The sequence below is a fragment of the Colletotrichum abscissum genome (genome assembly GCF_030869225.1).
Source record: "Colletotrichum abscissum strain IMI 504890 chromosome Unknown Scaffold_22.1, whole genome shotgun sequence".
Classification (NCBI taxonomy): domain Eukaryota; kingdom Fungi; phylum Ascomycota; class Sordariomycetes; order Glomerellales; family Glomerellaceae; genus Colletotrichum; species Colletotrichum abscissum.
Genome location: NW_026850121.1, coordinates 328735 through 355136, shown reverse-complemented (window position 1 = coordinate 355136; position 26402 = coordinate 328735). Strand labels below are relative to the sequence as shown.

Below are 26402 nucleotides of genomic sequence, written 5' to 3'. Positions count from 1 at the left end.
GGTTGCGGATTAAGAATCTACGTGCAGTCGTATACTATGAACACCTGAATCCGGTAGAATCCGCATCAAAAGAGAAGAAAATTAAGCAATAACGTTGACCAGAAGAAAAGGTGCGTCGTCGATGAGAAAGTGAGAAGGGGGACATGTGCCTCAGCGTCACGGAAATTTTGTGCAGCGGTCTGGACCTGACCAAAGACCCCATCGCCAATACAAAACCAAAGGGACCTCACGCAGGAACCACAGCGGCAGGGCGATAAGGATCCTTATCGCTAAGCTTCGGGACCCATAAAACGTGGATCCAGATCTGGCAGGTGGGGGATTGCTTCGAGGGGTCTTTCCTTCCGAAGGTACCTGCCAGTCCAGCTCACTGATTGGTTAGCCTCATTTGCAAGGCTGCCGCCAAATACCCTTGCAACCCCACGTCACAAAAAATTCATATATAAAGCGCCAATTTCCGCGTAGAGTCTGACTCTTCTTCTTTTTTCCCTTCTCCAAGCACCGTCCTCTTCAACGCTGCGTTTCTATGCTACAAACGGAGAGATGTACGCGCAAGCGGAAGTCTCTCATTTTACCAAACTGGCATATGAGAAATTCGGAGTAACTTCTTCACACCACTCACCCAATGTCGCCTGCCTAGTGCGGGATGACGGGTCTGCCCGCGAGGGTCTGGCGTGACTTCACGTCTGCAATTGGCATCAGAAAAGCAGGGCCCGGGCCGTTCTCATGTATACCCTGATTCCCTCTGGGGAGAGGGGGAAGATGAGCTCTGGACTCGGTGTCCCTATGGGAGAGCCGTTGCGAAAAGATTGTGCAGAGCACTTGAGTGCGATACGCAGCGTCTGGATCCTGGCTGGCTTCGGCTGGCCAGGGACTTGACAATTCAATTCCGATCATTCTGTTGAGGACGGTGCTTCATCTTTTTTTCTTCTCAGGTAAGATACATTTTTTTTTTTTTTTTGCGGTTTCGGCTTCGTGAACCAAGGATACTACTGACGAAGAAATATGCCCTCCTAACAATGTAGTCTATGTCTCCCTTACTCCACCTCAAACTCCAACCTTGACCGACACATTTACCGCAGACGCCAATCGCCAACTTCCACGTCAGCCAGTACAGTACAATTCCAGCAAGAAGCGATCGACGACGCATTAGAATTTGACCATTGCCTACCGCATCACTCACGACGGGCTCTAAGATCCTGACTGTTGCCCTTCGCTACTGGCGGCCCAATATGGATCTTTGGACTTTGTGCTTCCCATGCTTCTAGCCGGCAATTTAGATAGTACGGCTCTCCAGACGTTAGAATTGGTATCGGCCAGACTCCGAGCTCTATCGAGGCGCTCCACCAGATCTTCGCAAACGAGATTCTCCTCTGGGGCCTTTGCGGCCAGATCGACGATATCCCTGACAGCGTCAACGACCACCTTGAATTGGCCCTCGGCGTCTGGTGATTTGTCGTCAAAGCCTGAAGCTGGCGGCCAGTTCTTCATCTGAGCGCCTTCAAGTGACTGCAAACATGTCTCCACCTGCGCCATTACTGCATCGAAGTTGAGCGGCGGCGGCGATCTTTCCCTGTCCGCCTCCTTCTTGCCTTCCTCTGCATCCTTCGATATCATGTCGACCCATATCTGATTCTTTGTCGCTGGGCTGGACTCCTTGATTTTCTCCACCTGCCCCAGGAACTTTTGGAACGCTGCGTCGTAGACCTCGTGTGCAATTTCAAGCTGGTCATGTACTTGAACTAGTAATAGCCTGATTTGAATGAGGCGATACTGGCGGGACCGGACAGCGGCTTCACGGTCTTGGGGAGCCTGCTGAACGAGCGAGAGCCTTGCCACGGCTTTCTGAACGCGCTCAGTTTCGTCTTCGCTGCTTTCGCCTCGACGGCGACCGCGTTCCCTGGCTCCGGAATTGTCATCTCGGTGTCGACCACTCGATAAGGGGCTCATGATCGGTGAGGATGCCCGTTCGTGCGGCGGCCGCACGTAATAGTACGGCGCGAGATATGCCTCAATCTCAAGCGGCGAGGGCGGCGGCGGGTATCGCGCTGGGTAGGGCCTTCGTGGGCTGTAGTGGAAAGGAGGATCGTACAGGTCACGAGACATTGCACGTTGTGGCAAACTTGTTGGTGACGTTGGTTCGCAACAGAAGCTTGAGATTGCTTCCTTTCGAAGTCCAAGAGTCTCCGGCTTGGAAAGGTGAAATGGGGGGAGCTATCTGACATATTTGAATGGCTGGAGATACCCTGCCATCCTGCGAACGATCCTATTTCTTTCTTCTCAGGCTAGATGACCACAACTTGGATTTCCATCATGTGAAAGAAGTCTTTAGCTGTCGAGAAACGGGAGTCCGCACGTCGATTTTCTGCAGCTTGGCATGGTATTGGACACAAAGACAAACCGCTCTCTGCGCCTTTCTTTCATCTTGCGAGTTTCCACTCGTCTTTGTTTAGGCAATGCTGCATATTTGCTCTTCTTGTTGATAAGGCTCAGGTACCGGACCATTATCTGTCTATTTGCATTTCCACCCTCGGAGTTCCTCAACTCAAGATAAGTGAGAAGGCACGCAGACTAGCTTTTTGGATACATAGCTAAAGGGAATCTACACATCTTTCTCTTGTCAAAACTTGACAATCAGCGTAGTCTCCAGCACAAATCACATAGAATTCGAGACCTTTTTCTTTCACGAACAGACAACCCCCATCTCGCTGCAAGCTTGCATGAGAATACGGGGCAGTCTCTCGCAACTCTCCCATCATTGCATCTTTCATGATTTCCTCTCTTGCCCTTTCAATGTCCCACCCCATCTCAAACAAGCCTGCCTTTTTCGCTTTTGAGCATTGCATATCAGTAGCGGCATAGCCGACCAAGGATGACGTGGGATCTCCCAAGTAAAGTTTTCGTGACATTGCAACATCAGACACCGGTAGCAACCGCCACACCTCCAAACAAAACAAAACAGACAACCCCGACCCCGGGAAAGGCTAAATAGAAATAAAACCCAACGGCGGGCGGGCCGGGAGCCGCCGGCGTACGTGTGGGGGTTCTGGAGGCTGGAGCATTAGCTTGGCAAACCCGGGACTCCTCCTCCACCTCCCACACCTTCCGGTCCCCCCGCTATTACGGAGTACACTGAGTAGAAATGTGACTTGTAGGTATGGAAAGGAAAGGTAAGTTTGTGACTTCATACCCGTCAGCCTACCAACACATCGAAGGATCGTAGAGGAACAAGCCCGCCCATTCAAGCTTTTCCTGTCTCTTTGCTGGACAAAAACCTCGGATAAAGCGTTTCATAGAGAAAGGGTCACTGATGCCTTTGGTGGCGCACATTCCGATGTTGGTTTGCTTTTTTTTCCCCCAAAAGGTTTTCACTTTCTTCATTGGGATCCTACCTGCTGCAGGTCAGGATCGCAGGATGCGGGTGGGCAAAGCAAACCGCCAAGTTTGCACATAAGGTGCCTTACAGATAACTCATTTTCTGCTTAAACTCTTTATGGGGCAAAACCCAATCTGTCATCTGGCTTTGCTTGTTTGCCTGCAGGGAAGACTAGATCTGGATAGCGGGAAAAAAGAAAGAAAGAGAAGGAACAAATGACAAGATCGAGAGACATGCGTAGGTATGCGTGAGGTTCTTGGATCCCCATCTCCAACAAGATCTGGATCAAAAGTTGAGGCATTGAGACTTGAGAGCCTCGTACGCAGCTTACTGAGATGCTCTCCTCCACAAAAGAAACATTCAAGTTTCCCCTTGGTTTGAAGCGACGAGGAACAAAAATGCTCACGTAAGGAAGATCTCTACCATGTAAGAAAGCAAAGTACCAAAAGCCGGGACCCCCCCCCCCCCCCCTCCCCCAAAGCACTCATCTTCCTGTAACCCCGATTTCTAAGAACAAAAAGAAAACGAGCAAAAATACTAGAACAATCCATCTCCGCTGACACATCTTCTTCTTTTCTTGCTTTGCCCACCCAAACCCCGAGCGCAAATCTCCCAATACCCATTTTAATGAATTGCGGGGAGCTCTGGTGGAGTCGTAACCTCCCTCCTAAGCGGAAACTACCGCTGGTCCTGCGGAACAACGGGTGAGAATTTTGGGAAGCCACCTCCATGTCACGATGCGAGCAAAGGCAGGTCGGGTCAGGTCAGATCAGATCAGAAAACCTCGCAAATCATCACATCGGTCATTTTCTTCCTCCACAAACGCAAGTATCTCAATCATGAAAAGCACCAGCCTGGCAATCGTCGCGTGCCAAAAAAAGAAAAGAAAAAGTATCTGTACGGATATCCGGCCCCGTATTATCCAGAAAATGGAGGAGAGATGAAGGAGTAGGCGCACGGCCGTTTTCGACAGGACAAACAGCCAAGGATTTGCAGGTCTGCAGCCAGGGGGCGGGGGTCCCGTCATGACGTTGACACCCTGTATGAACAAACGCCGCCTCGTTTCTCAGCATTCGTAAGGATACACCGCATCATCACTGCTGTCGACTCAAGCTGCGGGTATCACCAGGACCAGTAGTCTCAATTCAAATCAACCAGTCATAGTCAGGCAATGTAATCGTTCAAATGACTTTCATTTGGATACTGTTCTGTTTTGTGTAGCTGACTACCACCTGGTATCAATCAAAATGAAGAAGACAAGAAAATGAATATCTCCAAAAGGGAAATATTCCTGGCCCGCATCCACGGTTTACCAGTTGGCTGGTTTTTTTTCCAGATTCCATGCAATCCTATATGCTGGTCGCCAATGCCCGTTCCGTCCCCTGTGATGCAATCCCAGCCCAAGTGAAAAGAAAAGGAAAAAGGTGAGAAAATCATTTCGCTGTTGCTGATGCTTTCAAGTGGCCGTCCAGTCGAGGACTCTCTTGAGATGTCCCGAAAAATTATCGCTTTTTCCAAAGAAATCCCAAAACACGTTTCTGCGCCTTCGCCTTCGCCTTTTTGGCTGGGGCTTCTTTCGCCGTCTTCTTCGTCGATACGTTGCTCTTAGAAAGCGGCCGTTCAATCAGTTTGCAATTGTCCTTCTTGGTCCCTCCCTAAGCGACCGCGATGGGGGCGCTGCTGGGGACGCTGTTTGGAGGCGGGCATTCCTTGTAAATCTCAATCTTGAGAGTTTTCAGCCGCTGGCGCATGTCGAGGAGATCCGCCATCTTGTCCTCGGGTGGGTTGCGCATGTCTGCAATCTCCCAGTGCAGAGCCTCATACTTTTCATAGAACACCTTGAAACGCGCGGCTTTGCTGACCAGGTCGGGGCTGAGCCCGCGCTGACGCTTAGGGGCTTGCTTGGTCCGGGCGCTCTCGTTGGAGTCGGAAGATTCCATAGCCTTGCGCTTCTTGGGTGGTGCTGAGTGTTCAAGATCCGATGCGTTCGTTGGCGGTGACGAAGCCAAAGGCGATGACTTGGCCGGTGATGTATTTTTGCTCTTGAGAGAGACGCCAGATGAGTTGCGGGATGATGCATGTGAGGGTTCTGCGGGCCGTTGCTTGAGGCTGACGGGCGCCTTGATGGGCGCCTTGGGCTTAGCACGCTTGGCCAAGGGGGCGCCAGAACTTGAGCTGCTGTCGTCTGCCTCCTCTTCCCTCTGTCGCTTGGGAGGCTGTGGTTTGGCCGCCTTGGCAGTCTCTCGTGGAGGCTGAGGCGACTTTTCCTTGGGCCTCTCAATTGATCTTTCCACAGTCCGCTCTACAGGCTTCTCAACTGGTCTGGCTTTTGCCTTGGGCACAGCAATCTTCGGCTTTGGTGGGAGTGCATGTTCGATCCTTCTCTTGGGGGCAGGTGCAGCTGCAGGCGCTGGCCTGGGCTTGGAAGCCACAATGCTCGCCATCGGCTTGTCCTCTGAAGACTCTGAATCCGAGTCTGAGTTGGTCACAAACTCTGCAGAGAGAACCCGGCCGTTCTTGCCAGCTGGGGCTGCTTTCTCCTTTGCCTTCGTCGGCGCGGCCTTGGGCGTCGCGGGCTTCTTGTTCGTAGACAAGAGACGCTTAACCTGAGAGTCGGCAGCCTTCTTCGGTTTCGGCGGCAACGGATTCGATGATGATCGTGACATTGTCTCGCCGCCTTTCATCTTGAGAACGTCTTCGTCGCCATTATCGCTTGTCGCATCGCTGACTTTGATCTTGGGAGGTGGTGCGGCGGAAGCCTTGGCGATATTTGCCTGCAACTTGCTGAGGATCTTGCCCTTTCCTCGCTCTTCCCGGGGCAAAAGCTTCTGCCACTCGGTTTCCGTTGTTGCCAGCCGCATCTTATCGAATTGACGGATTGCGTTGTCGATCGCTTTCTGTCGGGTATCTTGGGTATCATATTCGTACTTCCACACGTCCAACTCTCTCCAGTAGTTCTTTCTCAATGCCCACATCTGCGTATCCGGCTCGAACTGGGCCACCTTCTCCAGGGCAGGCTTGAAATCTTCGTCTTTGCCTTCCCATAGGCTCTCCAGGTAGTCGGCCGGCCGCTCCTGCACCGCTAGTTCATGTACAATCATAGATCTTTGCTCCTTGGACTTCTCGACGATTTGTTGCGAAGAAGCGTAGACAGGATTTATCGACGGTGAGCTGACGGCTACCAGAGCCGGTGACCCTGAGGGCGATGACTTGCCGCCACCATTGCCGTATGACGCCATGCTCGACAGCAACTTGGACTTGGCCCCCTTTGCCGTGGGCTTCTTGTTGGTGCCCGGCAGCGGCCTATCCATGACCTTTGATCTATTACCCTTGTTAGTTGTGTCATGGCCACCATGACCCAGCCACTGTCAACATACTGCTTCTTCGATGCCGTCGCCGCTGCGATGGAGTTCTGCAGATTCTCTATATCTGAGTCCATCCCGGACGACGAGGTTGAAGGTGCACCCTTGGCCTTGGCCTGCTCGCCCTTCTTGGGAGCCTCGAAGCCGGGCAGCTTCTTCCATAGTGAGGAGGTTTGTGGTAGTCGTGTAGCTCGTTTCGTCGATTCGAATGGTTTCGTGAGGAAGAGGTCGTGTGAGAATGTCGCGGAGATGGGAGAGAGGGTGTGGGAACTGGGCCCGTAGAGCAATGTCTTGGTAGCGAGGCAGCATTAGTATCTGTCAACGAACAGCGCTTCCGCTAGCGGGCGGGACTCGTTTGTGTTGGCATCGGACGGCAGCAGATGTCCCAGATGGGCAGCGGTGCACTGCTTTCCTCGCCTTGCATACAGGTACAAGTGCCAGCTCTTCCCGTCGGGAGGACAAATGAATTGTTCGAAGGGGGTTCAAGAAAATGGGCAAAGGATAGCGTTGCGTAGGACTTACCGGGCTGCTCCCCAAGGACAATTGGAGGTCCTCACCACCCTGTACACACTTGATCATGTCCTCGAGTACATGGTCAGAAAGATTGATGCAGAAAGCCTGTGGTGGTACAGGGTTTCCCGAGGCGGCCGAGCTCTCAAGAATGAGGCCGGATTCCGGAACCTTGAGTGAAGAAGGCATCTTGGTTCTCTCTCTCGCTCTCTCGGATCACGCGAATCAGCTGTGTTGAGGGTCGGTTGCACCTCGCATGCTCCGGCTCAGCTTTCGCCTTGCGAGCAAATATTTCGAGTAGAACTAAGAGTTGGACAAGTGTAGAGTCGAATGTCGAGTCGGGGTATCGGCGGACAAAAGGAGGTTGTTGTTGGGTTTTGGTGGTTGAGTTGCGTCTATTATTCTCGCAGGCGGATTATGGGGCGGGTCGGCAGGACGTCACATTGCCATGGCGAGGTTGAATGTGGACTCTTCCGGCTTCGCAAGAAGTGAATGGACGAGGACGGGGCGTTGGGGTTTGAGGCTCGAGGCTTGCCCTTTTCGTCTGGAGAATGGATGTAAAGAATGATTCACCGCAGTAGGTAAACAAGCGAGAGAGAAGCCTTGTAGACGACAGGGTGAGGAGGAGGTGAAGATGAGAGTGAAGGGAAGGAAGTCGAGATCGGGGACAAGAGGAGAGTAGCGGAAAGGAAGCACAGGCTGCACAGCCAGTCAGCCCAGCCCAGGTCCCCAGCCAAAAGACAAATGGGCCGTGGGCGTGGGACTTGGAGTGAGCAGAGGGACTGAGGAGTGGGAGAGAGAGCCCAGGCAGGCCGGACCGCAGCAGGGCCACCCACCGGTAGTAATTAGTGCGGGTACAAGAAGCGATACTTTCGAAACGATGGGGGGCTGAACTGAAAGCTCGCTGGAGAGACCACTAGAGACCACTAGAGACCGCTGGAGCCATCGGGGTTTACTGTAGCGACCGCTGTGGTTTTCCGCGGCGATATGTACCTGACTGTGTACCCACCCCCATGCGAGACAGGGTGTCACGCCTGGCCAATAACGGGTACTTGGTGTGTACTTTGCTGAGTTCATCGGCTCAGTCTCCAGAGCGAAGGAGGGAGGGGACGGGGGAGGGAGTGACTGAGCAGAAGAGGAAGAAGGAGACCCACAATGGGTACGATCTCAAGGGCAAGCGGATGCTCTGACTGGCTGGACCAACGACCGTGGCCGGGGGTCTGGTCACTCTGGCGGACGCCTGGTGCCTGTACTTCTTGTACCTCTGACCTTTTTGGCCGAAGCGACAGGGGTGGTCGGGGTGTGCGAAATCAACCAAGGGGACCGTCGATGTTGCTGTACCTTGAGCCTTGAGGTCTACGCAGTATCCGTACAGAAAGTCAGAAAACCAAGGCGACCACTCCAGTCCAGTCAGTACGCATGCTCTATCGGTGCCATGATGACTGAAGACCACCATCTCAGGAAAGCAACGTATACGTAGACGTAGGTAGAGTGAGCCAGATAAGATGAAGAAAAGTACAAAGTGACGAGGTCAAGGTAAAAGACGTAACCCCAAATCATTGAGTCTGTGCTGCCCTGCTTTGTACCGTTCAGTTTCTGTTCTGTTCTGCGCATTTGCCGCCAAAGACATGGACGCTTGATGTCGGCCCAGCCCACCTCAGCCAGCTTTGGAGGGGGAAACCAGAGGGGAAACCTAGAATGGAAGACCGAGGTGAGGCCTGATGGAGTAAGACAGTCGACTGGGTAAGACGGTGCTTGGCGTTCTGCTTCGTATGAGATGTGATTGTACGTAGTACTCCGTAAGTTGGCACTGGATCAGTCAGGGCCAGTCATAGTCACGCAGCCGTGGTGCCACATGGGGGCAGAAGGAAGCCAAAGGGCGAAGACATTCGAACGGTGGCCGCAAGACAACACAGAGGTAAAAGCACCACTTGCGCGCGATAGTGTGAGGAGTCAAGACGAGGTGGGCAATGTGTAATAACCTATGGAGAATTTCGAAAGCATTGGGCATGGGCGAGGTTTACACGACAACTTCCGGCCGGGGGCCCAGCCCGGCATAGCATCCGATAGCGGGCGGTCCCTCACCTCGTTCCATAATCCATTTAACCTTCACCGTATCCCTCTGAGCCTCTTTTTCACCTGCCTCCTCCCTCTTTACGGATAGTCTATTGTCTATCCGTATCCCTAATCGTCCAATTACTAAGGTATGCTTGTTCTCCGAGTCACGGGGTTCAAGCCCACCCACTTCCACTTTGACAGGATGACATTGACAACTTGAGCAAAGGACATGAGGAAACCGTAATAGATGAAAAGAAACTGTAAAACATAATCCAATCAGCTCAAATGGTGAGACGAACAACCAGAACATCCGCTGCGCAGCAGGCTACCGGACCATCCTCTCGTCCGCATCGTACCGGAAAAAGGATGACTTGAATTTTGTCAGTGCTGTCACCGAGTAGGGAGGTGGTATCTCTATGGATATTTTTGGCCTTGACTTTTCCCTTTCGAATCCCATAGTTCGTTCCCCTGTCATTCGGTGATTGGGCCCGCCGACTCACTCACCTCTCCGTCTTGTTCCCACTCCTACGAAAAGTTCCATATTCCCAGTCGCTACCCCTTGTTCTTCCTGTCCCTCTGTCTCCATGACTCCATCGCTTTCATTTTGCTGTTATGATAAGATTGATGAGAAGAAAACCAAGGGGCACTCGCTGGTGGCTGCTCAACGGGAAACGGAAACGGGAACAGGCAGCATGTGGCAAACCTCGTCTGTGACGGCCTGCCTTTGTCCCATCGTTTCCAGCAGCCCATGCCGTTCTTGTCTTGCTCGTCGATATCTTTGCTTCATGTTTCTCTTCTGGAGGGAAAAGAAACAGCGATGCAGCCGTCCGCCTGTTCGGGACCGGAGGTGGGTACCATATCTTCCGTCGAGTTATTCTCTGCAATCATAACAGCCCGACGTATTGCTTCGGCTTCCAGTTGTTTGAACGAAGGGCAATCCGTCCAAACTTGACACACGGCCGCGAACCTTAACAAGGACTGGATTGGCGGGCAATCAAGGGCAAAACCGCTTTGTCCGGTCCAGCCCAGTCCCAGTTCGACCGTAGCTAGTGGATCTGCCACCCGAACGTAGCTCTCGCCGTCTCAACTGTAACATTGTTACATGTTCAATACCTCAACTTTCGGTCCGCCGCCATCCATCGCCCTTGCGCTGTTGCATTTGTCTGCAAGACATCTCATCCCGTTTGGAGAAGTACGGATATACCTGCGCCCGCGAACGGGTCATGCTGGATATTGCGACGAAGAGGTCCTTACCATTATGCTCATACATCACCAGCGGTGACTGGGAAATCAGAACGACGAACCTGGTGCTTTTGGTAGAGTGACTTGCTCCCACGGTTAGCAATACCGTAAATTGTTTTTGTAGGGACGAAACCGGTCCACTCCCGTGCTACCATTCGGCGCTATCCTTGGGTGAAAGATGGTCTCCTGTCTCGTCCTGTTGTGGTGGTGCTGCCCTGCAGTTCCTCCTCGGTGGGCTTAGTACCAAGCCTGTACCTCGACTGCAGAACGCGGCCTGTCCTTACTTGATGGATACACAGGTTCCATGTTGCGACAATGGTGATGGTGAGCGCACTGGGCTAGCAGCGGCTAGTGCTCCCCCCTGTCGGACCATGAGTAGAGGCCAATGTCGCTCGCTTGATGAATTCCATTGGCAACGGATACTGGTCTCGACACCCGGGGAAGAAGCCGTCGGATGGGTTTACAAGTTTTGAGTACAGAATATGCCTTTTGAGTAGTTGCCTTGCTGTTCCATGGCGGCCAGAAGTAAAAATCAACGACAGGAAATAGGCGAGTCGGGAAGACGACGCCAGACTGGCATGACTGGGTATCCAGAAGGCTTCTCTGCATCTTGTTCTGCTTCGCTGGCATGGCATAGTAAGGTAAGGCGGGCTGAAACCCCGTCCGCCAATGGTGGTGCCGCTGGCTGGCGTCGCCGGGGCGGTATTCTTCTTTCCTCGACCTCTTGCGGCTGGAACGTGGCCGGCAGCTGGTGACCGATAGAATTCGTTGCACGCAACGTCGACCGCACTGCAACTGGTGCGTGTGCCTGAGTGGGAACACCCTTCCTTCTAGATGGAATGTGAAGAGGGCCATACCACTGGCAACACCCACACCATGCCCGCATCCGTCCAAATTGGCCGGCGCGATCGCTGCTGGCTGAACGGTTCTTGAGGGTTCAACGACTGGGAGTAAGGCAGAGAAGTAAGGGTTTTCCGACCAAGCCGACCTATTCGACTTCAGCCATGTTCATCCAGATTGACCTGGGCCGTCTTCGGTGTCATGGCGGAATGCGGTTGTGTACGTAGCAGTCATTGAGATGCAGCGGCTAGGTGTAATGAGGGGAAGCCCATGTGCTGTGCAGACGTTCTACTGTGGTAGGTCGCCTCGCCATCCTTCAAATGGAGTCACGGACGGACGGCCGTACCTGACCTTCTATGCTGCAGCTGGTGCGGGTCTCATGAGGATCCCAATGGGTCAAGTAGCTTGCGCTGTCACTTGACTGTTTGCTGCAGTGTCCCATCGTCGAGGAGTGTGACTGTGACCATTGATCAGTCTACCGCTAGTCTACTTGGTGCTTCCACACATAAAGTCACCGCCGGTGTTTGTATCTCTATGCCAGGCTCTTCAAAGACTCTGACATCATTCGGGCAAATTCGAGGGCGCAGAAGAGGCATCCGCATAGGTAGGCGACCGGGTGGTTAATTGGCAGACAGCATCCAAGTTCCAGTAAGTTGAGAGTTGGGTTGGCTGAAGGGAGACCAGAACGCACATCCCGGCTGGATTACTCTAGTGTTGAAGGAAACCAATGAGAGTGAAGACGCGCGTGGGAGAGGACAGAAGGTGAGGGAGGATTGGTAGAATTATTCCGCAAGGTACGGATTGATTTGAGGCGGACGACAGGATCAATGGAAGAGACGGGATAAACGGAAGGAGGTCATCGAATTGTTGGTTCCTGCCCTCACTTCAGTCTCGGCGGTACACCTCCGTCTACCACCTGCACCTGCCATTGAAGCACCAGTGAAGCAGCAGTGCCCAAGTGGATGGATTGGCACATTGGGTGACGATGCGCGAGTGTGCTGGGTTGCTGGGGGCGCGGGAGAATCATACCTAACTTTTGGTTGCAGCCACGAGGTCATGTACCGCTGCAGTATCTGTACCTACCTTTGGGTACCTCGGAGTGGATCCCGTCTAGAAATGTATGTTGTTGCAAGTGCAAGTACGGAGGCGTCGGGAAGGTACCTCGGGAACCCCAGTCGATCCTTCCATTCTTTTGATGCGGTCTTCGTACCTTCCTCTCGTACGAACACCAGTAGGTACGAATACCGGTACGTACCTCAATTGCCAATGTCTCTTTCCTCGACAACGCCTCCGAAGCCTCCAAAGCCTTGAGACCCAGCTGGTGTTTCCCCGGAATGAAGAAAAAGAAAGAAGACCCCCAAATCGTCGACGGTGAACGATGCTACAGACGACTTTTCACAGAGATCGAGAAAGAAAAGAACAGGTCAGAAAAACAAATACTATCCCGTCGTGCCCGCCCAAGACCCCTGTCGTCCATTCACCACGAGCTGCCCGCCATCGACTCTTGACGTCGTTTACAATTGCAATTTCTGCCATCGTTTCTTCATATTCCGTACCACTCACAGAGAGACACACGCAGCGAACATCGGACACGACTTTGTGGCTACCCGGGTTCCCGCGGGAAGGGAAGTCACTTTAATCGGATTCATCATCGGGCCCAGACTAACGCCGAAATAGTGTTTCCCCTAACCGCCAGAATGAGCACTCAAACGGCGTGGGATGGTTGGTGCGGGATGATGGATCATGCTTGTGTCCTCGGATCCGCTGGCTTTTCCCGTCACGTCACTTCCCAGTTTCCACTTCTTCAAAGGCAGGCAGGCCACAGTCGTCGACTTTCGCAATATGTGCCCATGTTGGCGGGCCGGCATGCAAAGCTTCGCCAACTTGCAAGCTATCGCGGGCCTCCATACGGGCGCTCGTCCGAGGTGACGCAGTACCTACTTACAGCCATCACCATCACGGGTCAGGCCAGGAGCCAACAGCGCCACGGCCTGGGTACGAGCCCGAGCCCCCAATGACACTCACCATCGTATGGCCTCCCCAAGCAAGGCTCCAGACTGGCTTGGTTGCTTTCGTGGTCAGCTTCGTCGTACCTACACTACCAAGAGCATGGCGTAAGGCGAACGAAGCTCGCGATTGGCAGGGCCGATCGCTACGCAGCAGTGTACGTACCGTATATGGGCACTCTCTAGCTGACAGGCTTGCTACACATGCAGGTTGATTTGGATTTGATTTGCATTTTGTACTCCACGTCAGGGGAGGCGGCAGATGGCAGCTGGAGATTCGGCTTGAGCCTGAATCTCAACTGCAAGTCTCGCTTGCCTGCCAGATAGAGCCGTTCTTTGCTTGTCTCGGGGGGTGCGTCTCATTGTCTCAACCTCGACTGAAACATGTCTTTGCCGTTTTCCCTGGCGACGGACGTCAAGGTAGGGATACTTCAGCAATAGTAGGTAGCGCACCTGGGTGCATTTCGGTCTACCTGCGCGACATTTCACCTTGACTCGACAATGGCGAACGCACAGCAGGTAGGTACATAGCCAGTACGGCATGCAGCGTGGCAGCCAGCAGCCTACCGACTCCCATCCGTCTCGACTGTACTGTAGTGTTTGGAGGGAGGCTAGACGGATCGGTGTCGTTTGGTGTAGCGAACATGTTGCGCTAATATTCACTCCTTTGGGTTGCGGAAGAACACAAGGCCACAGCACCTGCCACGCTTTTGTGTGACCATGGAAGACGGGCACCCAAACTGGCTTCATGCCAGGTACGGATACCTTATGCATTTGTTTCGGCGCCATCAACGAGGACCTGTACGTTCTGTACCAGTGAGTACGATACTGGCGCTGGTATACAGCAATTCTCCCACCGGAACATTACTCAGTCCAAGATCGCGTCCGAGAAAGTCGGCCTGCCATCACCACGTATTGTCCCATCTACCAACTATTTGACCTCGAACGACTTTTGCAGAAAGCAGGGACCCTCTCCCGGCTTGTGAGCGAAGTATGATGCAGACGCCAGACAACTGCGACAAACTGCGATGGCCCAGTACTCGTGTTCAAACAGCACGGACTACTGGGCTTCGGCCGGACAATGCCATACCTGAGCATAATTCGCTGTGTGCAGCACAATCTAGCACAGAACGACGGCAACATCGACGATTGCTGGTTACACAGAATACAGAGTAAGATCTCGCCAATCACCCTGCCCCCGACGTTCGTGCCCCTGGTAGCTCATCCATAGATCCCTTAAACACGCGGAATACCGATTCCAAAGACTGCCTGACTGTATCTACTAGATATCGGATCGTTTGCGAGAAGTTGGCACTGCAGGAAATCATCAACATCACAAGGCTGTTTACACCAAATCGACAGCCACCACAAGCAAAGTCAACCACACTATTATTATTGTGGAGCTATCCGTAGAGTCTTCTCCGTGTGACTCGGCGCCTGCTTTCGAAAACCGACCACGAAGCCCAAGGGCCATCGCAGACAACAACCCCACCTCTAAAAGCATGGGGCACCGTCAAAGTTCGGACGTTGATGGAGAACGTAAGGGAGCATCCTGAAAACAGCATAAACGTCTAATTTCTGCCTCTGTCTAGTGCTTCATCATTGGATACCGACATTGCCTCTAGCAACGCTTCAATCTATCTGCAGGTAATACGTTTGAAGCTTTGAGTGTCAAAATCACCCTGAGCACTGATGCCGTGACCATCCATGTCCTGTAACGAGAAAACAGAAACATGCCGAGGCCGTTGGCCACTAACGGGCTCCTGTTGCCGAAAACATGGGTCGGCGTCTTCTTCATACAAACTCAACCGCGCCGGAAAAGAACAGGAAACCCGCTACCGGCGGCAGAGAAACGGTAGCAAGTTACACAGGGGATCAGTGAATGAGCACGCATATCAATCGAATCCGACTACGCACAGGAAAGCCTCGAATTGGGCCACTGGTGGTCAATGAGAGCCATATGTGTTTCCCCCGAAACAAGGACAGGATCAGACGCTGCCCAAGCAATCCATCCCCGCAACGACTACGAAAGCAACATTTCTGTTGATTTTTTGCCAGGAACTACCTGACCGTCGATAATACAACACCATGACAGCCAAGTTCAATATAAAAATGCAACGAGACGTCAGCTTACTGGATGACATAAGATACCTATGACCGCGCAAAAGCAGCTGCCGTCCGTCTTTACCTTCAGCGGCACTTGTGTATTCTCTTACCCATCTGTCCGATCTGAGTGTCTGACACCTGGCGGATCATCTCAGCTCACTTGTGGAGAGCAAGCTCCAAACCCTGCAACGGAGCTCGGATGCCCAGGCCTGCCAGCCAGTACATTTGCATCAACCTCACAGTCCACAGTTGCTATATCACTGCCAACTATCACAGGCGGACTGCTGATATCGGGGGCCATCATCCTACTAGTGGCGAAGACCTCATGGGTCGACCTGCTTCATAGTATTTTCTCATCACCTTGTACCCCAGTGCCTCCAACCTGCTGGGCCCGATGCCGCGCCTGAGCTTCTTCCTCTCCTTCTTCAAGTGTGGGCCAGCCTTCTAGCTGCATCCCATTCTAAGGGCCGGACTGGCCCGGTGTACGGATACTCATCGAGACGTTGCCGAGTCGAGATGGCGGATGGCGATTAAGCCGAATGGGTGTAGGTACACACGCGATACATGCATCGTTCCCCGCCCCGTTGCCCAACTTGGGCCTTAGATGCCGTAGCTAAGTCGATAGACCCGTGCGTTGCAGGCCGATTCCAGCCCTCGATCCCTCTTCCTTTTCGTCGACGAGTTAGAGGAAACTCCCGGAACAATGGCTACAATCGATGTGGCGAAGCTGAAGGAGAGTACTACAGACATACTAAGCGACGCAAATATTTGATCCCTCATAGAGTGAGTCCCATTCCAGCTGTTCGGGAGTTTGGAGTCCAGCCAGCCGGAGCAAGAAAAAAGTGTGAGACATGCTACACGCATGGGTAGCACAAAACCACCAAAAACGGTTACTCCATCCGAAGATGATGAGAAGCCTACCGGGCCTATCTACCTACAGGACGGCTACACACAGGAACCGCTCAGGACATCGACCAACATTGTTAGATATGGTGTGTGCTGGAAGGCTGACAGACACCAATGCAGCCGAGAAACCTTCCAGCCGGTCCAGCCAGACAGATGGGTTTCTATGGTTCGGACAAAGTAGGACCGGGTGCTGTCCTGTGCGTCGCAAACCCAAGTATCCGTGACTACACAGTACAGAGGTGTTTTGTGAGGTGGGGAGGAGGAGGAGAGGCGGATGATGGACCAGCCTGCACTCCGGCCTGCTTCCGTAGCTGCTCCGTTGATCAGGGCCACTCACCCGAGAAACGACAAGAAAGAGATGCTCAGCTCTACGCCTCAAACAGGATACCTGGGGCTCTTGACGAAGACCTGTGGAACCTACATTCCTTCCGATACGAGAGGGACTCGCCTTTTGCCGACAAGCAATGCGGACTGCAAAGAAGACGATTGCCATGTCGTCACGGAGAAGGGTTGATGCTTTTCGTTCGAAATACCCTTTTAACCAGGGCCCTGATCGTCCAGCAGATTGTCCCCTGCCACCAGGACCCTGAATAGGATGGTGGTGGTCTGGCTGACACCCTGGGTCTCGCCTCTCGTCTATAGTGCCTACTTGTACTCCGTATGGTCGTTCCGTTCCCGCCAACCATGTCGTCGCGCAACGTCCGAAACCAGTTACCGGTTGCCGGAAATCTATCACCCAGCCCCCGAAAGAATCTGCAACGACACCAAAAGGTTTGGGCGAAAAGATGAATTGCTCAAGTTTCCGCCGATGGCTTCATTCACATTGGTCTTTACCCCGCTTCTTCATCAAAGCACTCAATTCCTTCAATGGCTTTCGGCTCATGTGCATCATGTATAGGCAACGCCAGGGCCATTCGAACGTGCGTATGGCAGGGGGAGGGAGCAGCGCGGTGAATCGCAGTACGATTCTCTTTTTCCTATCCCTCCCCCCACCATGGCAACTGCTCTCGGATCACATTGCCCACGCACTGGCGGTTCGCGCTTTGCATATCGGGAGAGCATGGTGCGGGCGCCCATATATCAGAAAGTTTCCGGAAGGTGATATGATCTGTCAAGGAAGCACCCCAGCAGACTTTGTTATGTTGATTCATTTCGTTGCGGGAGAGCTTAACGGCATCGTCTATCTGTGTGGGATATTTGCCAAGTGGGAGCTGAGTCGTGTGTTGTCCCAGCGTGCTTCGTCTTCTGGTCCCATTCCCCCTTGGTTCAAATGTTTGCGGATTCAGCTCACCTCTGAATAGGTACAGATAGATTCGCAGCAGCGACCCCCATGGTCCTCTTACACGAAAGGGGACGGAAACGCACCTTTGCAGATCATTCTTTCCAGAAAAACGTGGTCTGTCGCTCTCTGTCTTTCTCTCCCCACTGCACGCGTTCAACGAAACCCCGTTGCATTTCGTCTGCCCATCCCGCAGCCCGCTCATCAATGTCGATCCGGCAGCAGCCAGCCACCGGCCGCCGAGAAATAAAGCGGGCTATCGCCCTCCGCTCTTGCCCCTCCCTTGCCCTCACCTGCGAGTCCCTCTTCTCGTTCTTCTTCCCCTCCAAGCGCAAGACTGCGCAGTAGTGTAGTATACGTACGGAGCATCCATCCGTAGAACAACAAGTCGTTAGTTAGGTCGACGTTAGCGTGTGATCTCTTGGGCTCTAGCGCATGTCTGTGTCTTGGCTCGGCGCGGGTGCCGCAGAGCGGAGGGGACTCCTTGGGAGGAGGGACGGGACTCTGTAGGTACCTACCACAGTACCTACACACCTTGGCATCTTGGGGTGGTGGAGGAGGAGGGCCAGCCGCTTCTGGTGTCAGGTGAGAGGGCCCGCTTCCTTGGGTTACGCCTGTTGATGGTTAGATACGTACGGATACTAATTCTTTTGCTGGTTACCTATCCATAAAAGGTACGCAAGGTTGGAGGAAGGTACCAGCCAGGAACATGGACATGAACAGAAACCCCAACCTGCTATTGCTGGGTGCCTGGCAGCGCCTCGCGAGGGAAGTGCCACTTTGAGTGTTACCCCAAGTTCCCAACTCACCCGTTGTGGAGAACTGACGGAACGAAAAAGTGCCCATAGGCCGGGGGCTACACTGCACGTATTGTTCAAGTTCGGAAGAACGAATGACAGACACCGCCTCATTAAGAATGACTCCCGTACGAGCTGCGATTTTCCGAATTGGTCTTCCTGGAAGAAAAAAAAGGTTCGGTTGGAAATTGGTGTCTTATTTGCGGTTGTTGATAATTTAGAATCAATTCAAGTCTTAACTCTGCCCAGAGACTGGTTCGTATGGCATGTAGACTTCTCGCTCGGATAACACGAGTGAGTGGATGAAAGGTGGGCACGGGAAGCCGACGTCGATCCCATCCCATAACAAAACCCCCTTACTGACATTCTGTAACAAGAGAGCGAGAGAGAGTGAGAGCAACTTCAGCAAAGTGGTTTCCCCTTTCCCCGTGAGCGTGTGGGTGTGGGTGTGTGTGTGTGTGTGTGTCTCGGCCGAGGAAGGGAAAAGGTCACCCACCCGGTATGCTGGGTCATACTGTTACAAGAAAAACAACCCTTTTTCAATGGAGAAAGTCTCTTTCTTTTTATTTGGTTGCGTCGATCCGTACTTAATTTATTCCACGGCAACAACGTCGAGGCTAAGGAAAACTTGAGACGAAAATGAGCATGGGCCCCGGTTTCGTTTTATGTCCCGAGACGGAGACATTTGGGTTGAACAAGATTGACATGCGCCGTGGTACCCAGCCCAGTAGCAATTCCCTTGTTTTTGTAGAACTGATTCGTAGAACGGAGGAGAGGCAGAAGCCTGTGCCTGAGCCGTTTGATTATGTCGTGAGGTGTTGCTTCCTCGCTATTGTGGTACACCCTAGATTCCGGTCTCGACTTTGGATCTCCGAGACTTGAAGGCAAAGGGGCAAGACGGATGAGGATGAGATGGTCACTCTAAACGGGTTGAACATACCAACGTCCCGTGAATCATCCCCACAAGATGTCGTCCTGTCGGCTTCAGATCCGGAGAGAGTTGAGGAGAGAAGGGTGGGGGAGACAGACAGCCGTCGGACGGATGAGAAATCCCCCATGGACAACGGCCTCGGAGGTGCTGATTCGCCAGAGAAAGGGGTCGTCTGAAACGAGGCTCTCGACCGCGGTTCCCTTCCTTTGCCTCTTGGTCGGGAGAGAGTCTGGACCCGCGATGCTGCTCGGGTCTGACGTGCCGAAGGGAGGTAGTTAAACGGATGGTTATTTCTCCTGATGATATCTCGATGGGTACACACTTGCGGACGTATATCGTAATGTGGTGGACGGATGCTCTGGACATTTATCAAAGAAGTTACAGTTATCCGTAGTGGCGATTATTCTGAGGCAATTATTTCCGGAGTTGTTGTAACGTCTGTTCGATATTGAGTTGGCTAGCAATTGGAATATTGTGAGAGAAAAGAAGTACACGCGCGTCTATCTTTTGAATAGAGGCCCATATAGATGGAAGATTACACCTCTGTACTTCTCTCATTATACTATTCTCGAAGAGGGTCGTGGGCATGTTCTAGACATTCACATCTCAATGCGTTACGTCCAGTCAAGGTCCGGGAAGAGCATTATATTGGGTAACATTTGAGAGAACTGACGATTTCTCTTCCTATTGCTAAATTCAGCACATGATCACTGTCACCTTGCTCACCGTGGCCTCGGGATCAATTTTGTGAGCACGGCGCATGCCATCTTGTGTTCCGTCGATCAGTATTTCATCATACCATCCATCGCAAGGTACGGCAGAGGTCAAATTGAAGCACCTGTAGTGAATCGAGACTCCGTCCTTAAAAAGAGCCTTGCGCCCTGGGAATACGCCGATCGTAAACAGCCTCCCAGGAACCACGAAGTTCTCTATAAGCGTACACTCCGCATTTCAACAGGGCTTCGGGAGGCGCCAAATGCCTGGCTGGCGCAAGGAAGCCTACAAAGCCCTACTAACAGCAATTGTTACGAGCCATGACGTTTGAAGCATATCTGATTGACGAATGGGCTCCAGCGCCGCCTAGCAGAAGATCACGGCAAAAATCTACTCGCCCAACGCAGCATTTTGAACCCCCCGTTTTGGTTGACAGTCGTCTCTCCCCCTCCAAGAAAGAAGCAGTTCCCGCACACGCCTTTTTCCACAAGTTCATATTCCCATTATCCCATATGAGGCCGGTCTAGTCGCGGGCCCTCTCCCTATTTGAAGGTATGTCCTGTACATCGTATCTGCGACGCGTCGTCCCTGGGCGGGGTCCCAAGTCTTTGGACAGTAATCTGTCGGTTAATTTTCGTTCTTCGGCTTGGTCGTTCAGCCGTCTATTGGGTCTTGAAGAGAAGGATCGCGCAGTGGCCGAGGTAGAAGTAGATGAAATGCTTAGTTTCTGTATACCGGGTTAGATATGATTAGGGTATGTCCAGTTTGATGCCCCGTATTCTCCTCCTGTTATGGCTGGAAGTCGGACGTTGGGCTGTTGGTAGACGTACCGTGGGTCACGAAGCTGCCAAAGTTGCGGCCAACAATGCAGTGCCATGTAGGTCCCTTGCGCTCATCGAACTGAAATCGCCGCAAGTATTAGCAACTGTATGCAGTCAGGCGATAAAAGGAATTACGGTAGGCTCACGGTTCGCTTGATGTGCTGGGCAATGTCCTGGAGATCATGTTTGTCAGTAAACGATGTCGTACGCTATGTTCTCTGTGAAATGGGGACGCGTACCTTCTCAATAGTGAACTTGGCCATGGCTTCCTGAGCTGTGGAGGGGTCGTCAGAACACAGCGGGGTCCTACGGAGGGGCTTTCCGAGGAATGACGTTACATACCGACTTCAATGGATTCCTGCTGCATGTCCTCGGTCTATACACTGTCAGTATCGTGGGTCGCAGTTGGGCGGTCCGTCGGCGCTCCTCACCATGTCGGCGCTCTTGACCTGAGCTGTTTTTCGGTTGCGTCAGCCTCGTCTTCAACCTTATCCTCGTCCAGTTCCTGCACAGATGACCCAGTCTATTGTCGCAACGTACCTTCCAGCTTCTCGCGCGGAGCGGGCGAAGTGCTCTTAGCGTCGGCCATTGTATAATTTCGTGGTGCTGCAAAAGTATCTGAGTTTTGCGATCTCGTCGTCAGCCTCGGTCCAGATGATTCGTTCGGTTTACGCGGCACAACTCGCAAGCCCCTTTTCCAACTCATCGTCCACTGCTGCGCCTTCGTCTAGTTCGGAGAAACTCACTTATAGGGATCGAGGTTCTGACGAGAGTGTCAATGATTTGCTGCACATCGCGGAGGGTTCGACTTACATGAAAATCCTTAGACCGAGGAATTGGCTTGGTTTACAAGTTTCTTTCAAGAGTGGTTGTCGCGTGTTTGGAGCAAACCTGACAAAGTGCCCGCGACAGGGAAGGGTCCATTCGATCGAGTTGGGTTGTCATGGGCGCACGGGCCACAATCTTCCTTCCGGGGTGGAAACGGCTACGGCTGTAACATGCGCTAGCGTTGACAAGGCGGGGCGGAAGGTCACATGGCGATAACGATAACGACGGGGCGGAAGAAAAAAAAACTTCAAGGCAAGTCCCGTTTCCGTCGTGAATATCACCAAGGCCTTCTCCCGTCTTCCTCTGTCCACTACACGACAGCATGTCTCTGCCTTTATAGCCACCACAACCCCCCGAGCAATTGAGCTCATAATCTTTTCTTCTTACTACTGTTGGAGCCTTTTATTTTGTTTTCTGAGATACCCCTTCACATAATGGCTGCCACCGCCGCCGAAGCTACTCCATTGGAGACCTCTCGCATTTTCGTGAGAGGTCTTCCGCCCAAAATCACAGACGCAGACTTCCGACAGCACTTCTCAGCTGGAGGTCGTGAAGTTACAGACGTAAAAATTATTCCTCAACGGAGAATCGGCTATGTCGGTTTCAAAACTCCCGAGGTTGCTGCGAAGGCAGTCAAGTATTTCAACAGATCGTACATCCGTATGTCAAGGATCAACGTTGAGCTTGCAAGACCGGTATGTTGACATCGTCACCTTGTAAACAAACGAATGTCCATATACTCATATTATCTACCCAGATTGCAGATCTTGCCCCTGCAAAGGCAAAGGGCACTAGCGGCCAGATGTCTGTGGCAACGCCGTCAGCATCCGTTGCCCCTCTCCCTGCCAGTGACGAGAAGGATGCGAAGAAGAAGCGAAAGCGAGAGGATCTGGATGAATCGGATCCCAAGCTGCGCGAGTTCTTGCAGGTCATGGGCACTGGTCAAAGCTCTGCAAACGAAATGTCAGATGTCATGGCCTCTGCCGCTGTTAAAGAGCAGAAGAAGTTGCTTCAAGACGACGAGAGTGACGATGAGTATGAGGCCATCCCGTCTCGGCCTGAGAAACGGCAGATGAGGGAGGCACCACAGGGAGATGGTCGTACAGAGCCTTTGCCGGAAAAGGACGAGGCGATGCCTGACGCTGACCCCGTCTCTGAGCCGACGGAAGTCAGGCCTCAGGACGAGACTACGCCTACCCCAACCAATGCTGCTGCCACCGACGATGATTGGCTTCGTTCGAGGACAAATCGACTACTTGACCTAGTTGAAGATGGCGAAGTGCCCCGACCTCCAGTCCAGCAAGACAGTGGAGAGACAGTCGGAAGTGCTCCCGTGGAACAGCAAAAGCAGCCGGCGGCCGAGAAGCCCAAGGCCGAGACTGACGGTGGAGCTGTAATTCAAGACGCCCCGGTTTCCCAGGAGGTCGAGGAAGATGCCACCCTCGCCACCATCAAGCGAAACTCTAGACTCTTCGTTCGAAACCTACCGTTTAGTGCCAAAGATGAGGACTTGCGGGCACACTTTGAACAGTTTGGGGAGCTGCAAGAGGTAAGCAGAGAGCTTTTCATATCAATCTTACGCCACTCCGTGCCATACAATCATGTGATGAATCCAGATAGGGACAGCTTACATCAAATGATGGTTGATGCGAACCTTGGATCGGTATTTTAGTAGATGCTTCGACTTTCTGAAAAATGATTGCCTTCTCAGCCCTTCATATGAACATCAAAGATGTGCTCAGATTGCTAATTTCCCACCAGGTACATCTGCCAGTCACTGCTGGAGGCGCAAGCAAGGGCTTTGCAATGGTCCAATTCACGAGTGCCGAGTCAGCTGTTGCTGCATTCCAGTCGACGGATGGTCAGACTTTTCAAGGGCGTCTTTTGCACGTCTTGCCCGCTGAGGGAAAGCGCGATGCCGGGCTGGATGAGTTCGCAATCTCAAAGCTGCCCTTGAAAAAGCAGAACCTGATCCGAAAGAAAGCCGATGCCGCCTCTAGCACGTTCAACTGGAATTCTCTGTACATGAGCCAGGATGCAGTCAATGCTTCCGTGGCAAGCCGGCTGGGCGTGTCCAAATCAGAGCTGCTAGATCCCACTTCGGCAGATGCCGGTGTCAAGCAGGCCATCGCCGAGACGTCGATCATCCAAGAGACCAAGTCGTACTTTGTGTCGAACGGCGTGGATCTCGATGCCCTCAAGTCGCAAAAGCGGGGCGACACGACCATTTTGGTCAAGAACTTCCCGTTCGGGACTACGATGGAGGAGCTGAGAACTATGTTTGAGGAGCACGGCACAGTCCTGAGGGTGCTGATGCCGCCTAGTGGTACCATTGCCATCGTCGAATTCGCGCAGCCAACACATGCAAAGGCTGCCTTCGCTAAGCTGGCGTATAGGCGTATTAAGGACACTGTGCTGTTTCTGGAGAAGGGCCCGAAGAACCTGTTCAAGAATGATGCCTCAGTAAACATGACGCAGGGCAAGGAGGATCGGCCCACCGGTGTTCAGAAGTTGAGCGTTACAGAGCTTTTGGGACGGGACGACCAAAGCGAGGCCAGCGTTGAAACAACCTCACTGTTTGTCCGGAACCTCAACTTCTCCACCACGACGGATAAGTTGGCAGAAACGTTTAAACCGTTGGACGGCTTCGCCTCCGCCAGAGTGAAGACAAAGATGGACACCAAGAAGCCTGGACAGGTGCTCAGTATGGGTTTCGGCTTTGTCGTCTTCAAGACAAAGGAACAAGCGCAGGCAGCCCTCAAGTCCATGGACGGGTTTGTGCTGGAAGGGCACACCCTTGCGGTCAAGGCTTCCCACAAGGGCCAAGACGCAGCAGAGGAGCGTCGCCGGGAGGACAAGGCCCGCAAGGCAGCGGGGCAGCGGACCAAAGTCGTCATCAAGAACTTGCCCTTCGAAGCGACCAAGAAGGACATCCGCACCCTGTTCAGCACCTATGGCCAGCTCAGGGCGGTGCGCCTGCCGAAGAAGTTTGGCAACTCGACCAGGGGTTTTGCCTTTGCCGAGTTTGTCACACCCCGAGAGGCGGAAAACGCTCTCAACGCATTGCGAGACACCCACTTGCTGGGCCGCAAGTTGGTTCTCGACTACGCCGAGGCCGAGGCGGTCGACGCGGAGGAGGAGATTGCCAAGATGCAGCGCAAGATCGGGGGCCAAGTCAACAAGGTCGCTCTCTCGCAGCTCATGGGCCAGAACAGGAAAAGGGTCACCATCGGAGACGACAATGCCGACGAGATGGATATGTGAGCGGTTGGAGGAACATCAACATCAACGGTCCCAAGAGGGAAAAGATAGAAGCGAATCTAAATTTTTGTCGGTGTTATGTCACCATCGTCTCACAACATTTCCCTGACCAACTGCACTATCGTCGCGTCATTCTCGTCTTCCCCCTCAAAGTGACAATCGATACCACCAACTCAGAATCAGAGAAGTTTGGTCCAGGTATCTCTACATGGTATCGCCCTTTGGTAGTTACTTTCTTTAACTTCAGTGGTAGTCCACATCTGTAATTCTGTATGCAAATCTGTCTCACTTATCCCTGGCCCCGCGATTTGGGCCCCTGCTCACCCCCTTGTCACCCTTCCGATCAATTTTTCTCCGAACAGAACACCTCCTGCAAAAAATAAACCGTCCCGCTATTGGGGCACCTTTCCCCATGTCAAGCCCACGACGGGAACCAAAGGAGTTTGTTTTGTCAAACGGTGGGGTTCTGGAGAGGGCGGAAACTGCAAGTCAACTACGGACTAATACTGTCTGTGCTATTTGGGACCTTGCCCCGTGCACCAGAACATCGAATGGCAATAGCTTCAATACGCGAGAGAACCATCTTCGTTGCAGATGGGAAGGGATGAGGAAGAGGAGGAGAGTGGGAGGAGGAACCACGCGGGGAAAGGCAGAGGAAAGCGAACATCATCCTCTCACACCAAAAACCTTTCTCTCATCTGTCATTTCGCCTCCTTCTGCCTGTCCTGCCTCGAGCTGCGTACTTGTGTGTCCCTCTTCGCCTCCTTGACCCGCACAGCAGGAATGCATCTCTCTCCCCTTCACTCGGTGTTTTTGTCTCTTTCTAATCTGGCTACATGCCAGCTTCACTGTGCACTATGCCCTTTCTTCGCCTGTGTTTCTAACTCTATCCTTTTGTTTTGTCTTTCTTACTCGTTGTTATTTTGCCTCTCGTGTTGCGAAGGATGTTCCAACTTTTGACAAGAGAGCGGAACGGCGGGGAGGCCCTAAATCAGCATCCATGCCGAAATCGAAGAAAAAGTTGTCTGTCCGTCCCATCTTCTTCCAGACTTGCCTCTAGAAAGAGTAAGAGAACTCTCGATTGGACGGGTCTGAATGAGTGACGGTGGTGGTGGTGGTGCTGTATGGTTTGGTGCGCGTGGTACGTGCAGATCCAGAACCGTGGTCTCTACCTAGTTCGTCCCAAGTTGGCCCCCCCGTGAAGGCCAACGTTCCTTGGACCAACCCCCTTGCATGCCAGCGCCCTCAATGTGTCCACCACTCCAGCTTCGTTAGTTTCCCATGATTTGCCATGTGGAGATGGCCCTTGTCGAATTGACAGACGATCATATGCACACGCACATCCGCTTGGTACTGTACCGTAGTCGT

General features: G+C 52.8%; 5 protein-coding genes across 5 annotated transcripts; 2 read left to right on the top strand and 3 right to left on the bottom strand.

Annotated features, from left to right (window-relative positions):
* Positions 1–1188: 1188 nt before the first annotated feature.
* Positions 1189–2103, bottom strand: CABS01_09302 (uncharacterized protein; the record flags this gene model as incomplete). The annotated part of the gene is made up of 1 exon (XM_060542659.1): positions 1189–2103. One exon carries the CDS (start codon positions 2101–2103, stop codon positions 1189–1191), a length of 915 nt encoding a protein of 304 aa, XP_060400386.1.
* A 2925-nt stretch (positions 2104–5028) lies between these two features.
* CABS01_09301 (uncharacterized protein) lies at positions 5029–7434 on the bottom strand (the record flags this gene model as incomplete). Its single annotated transcript, XM_060542658.1, has 3 exons — positions 5029–6694; positions 6751–7025; positions 7258–7434. 3 exons carry the CDS (start codon positions 7432–7434, stop codon positions 5029–5031), a joined length of 2118 nt encoding a protein of 705 aa, XP_060400385.1.
* A 9754-nt stretch (positions 7435–17188) lies between these two features.
* On the top strand, positions 17189–18030 carry CABS01_09300 (uncharacterized protein; the record flags this gene model as incomplete). The annotated part of the gene is made up of 2 exons (XM_060542657.1): positions 17189–17621; positions 17705–18030. 2 exons carry the CDS (start codon positions 17189–17191, stop codon positions 18028–18030), a joined length of 759 nt encoding a protein of 252 aa, XP_060400384.1.
* Positions 18031–20786: 2756 nt separating this feature from the next.
* On the bottom strand, positions 20787–21534 carry CABS01_09299 (dynein light chain; the record flags this gene model as incomplete). Its single annotated transcript, XM_060542656.1, has 7 exons — positions 20787–20851; positions 20955–21024; positions 21092–21118; positions 21185–21219; positions 21288–21321; positions 21377–21399; positions 21486–21534. The coding sequence occupies 7 exons, from the start codon at positions 21532–21534 to the stop codon at positions 20787–20789; spliced, it is 303 nt and encodes a 100-aa protein (XP_060400383.1).
* Positions 21535–22207: 673 nt separating this feature from the next.
* Positions 22208–25037, top strand: CABS01_09298 (RNA recognition domain-containing protein; the record flags this gene model as incomplete). The annotated part of the gene is made up of 3 exons (XM_060542655.1): positions 22208–22468; positions 22531–23322; positions 23535–25037. The coding sequence occupies 3 exons, from the start codon at positions 22208–22210 to the stop codon at positions 25035–25037; spliced, it is 2556 nt and encodes an 851-aa protein (XP_060400382.1).
* Between the last annotated feature and the right edge of the window lie 1365 nt (positions 25038–26402).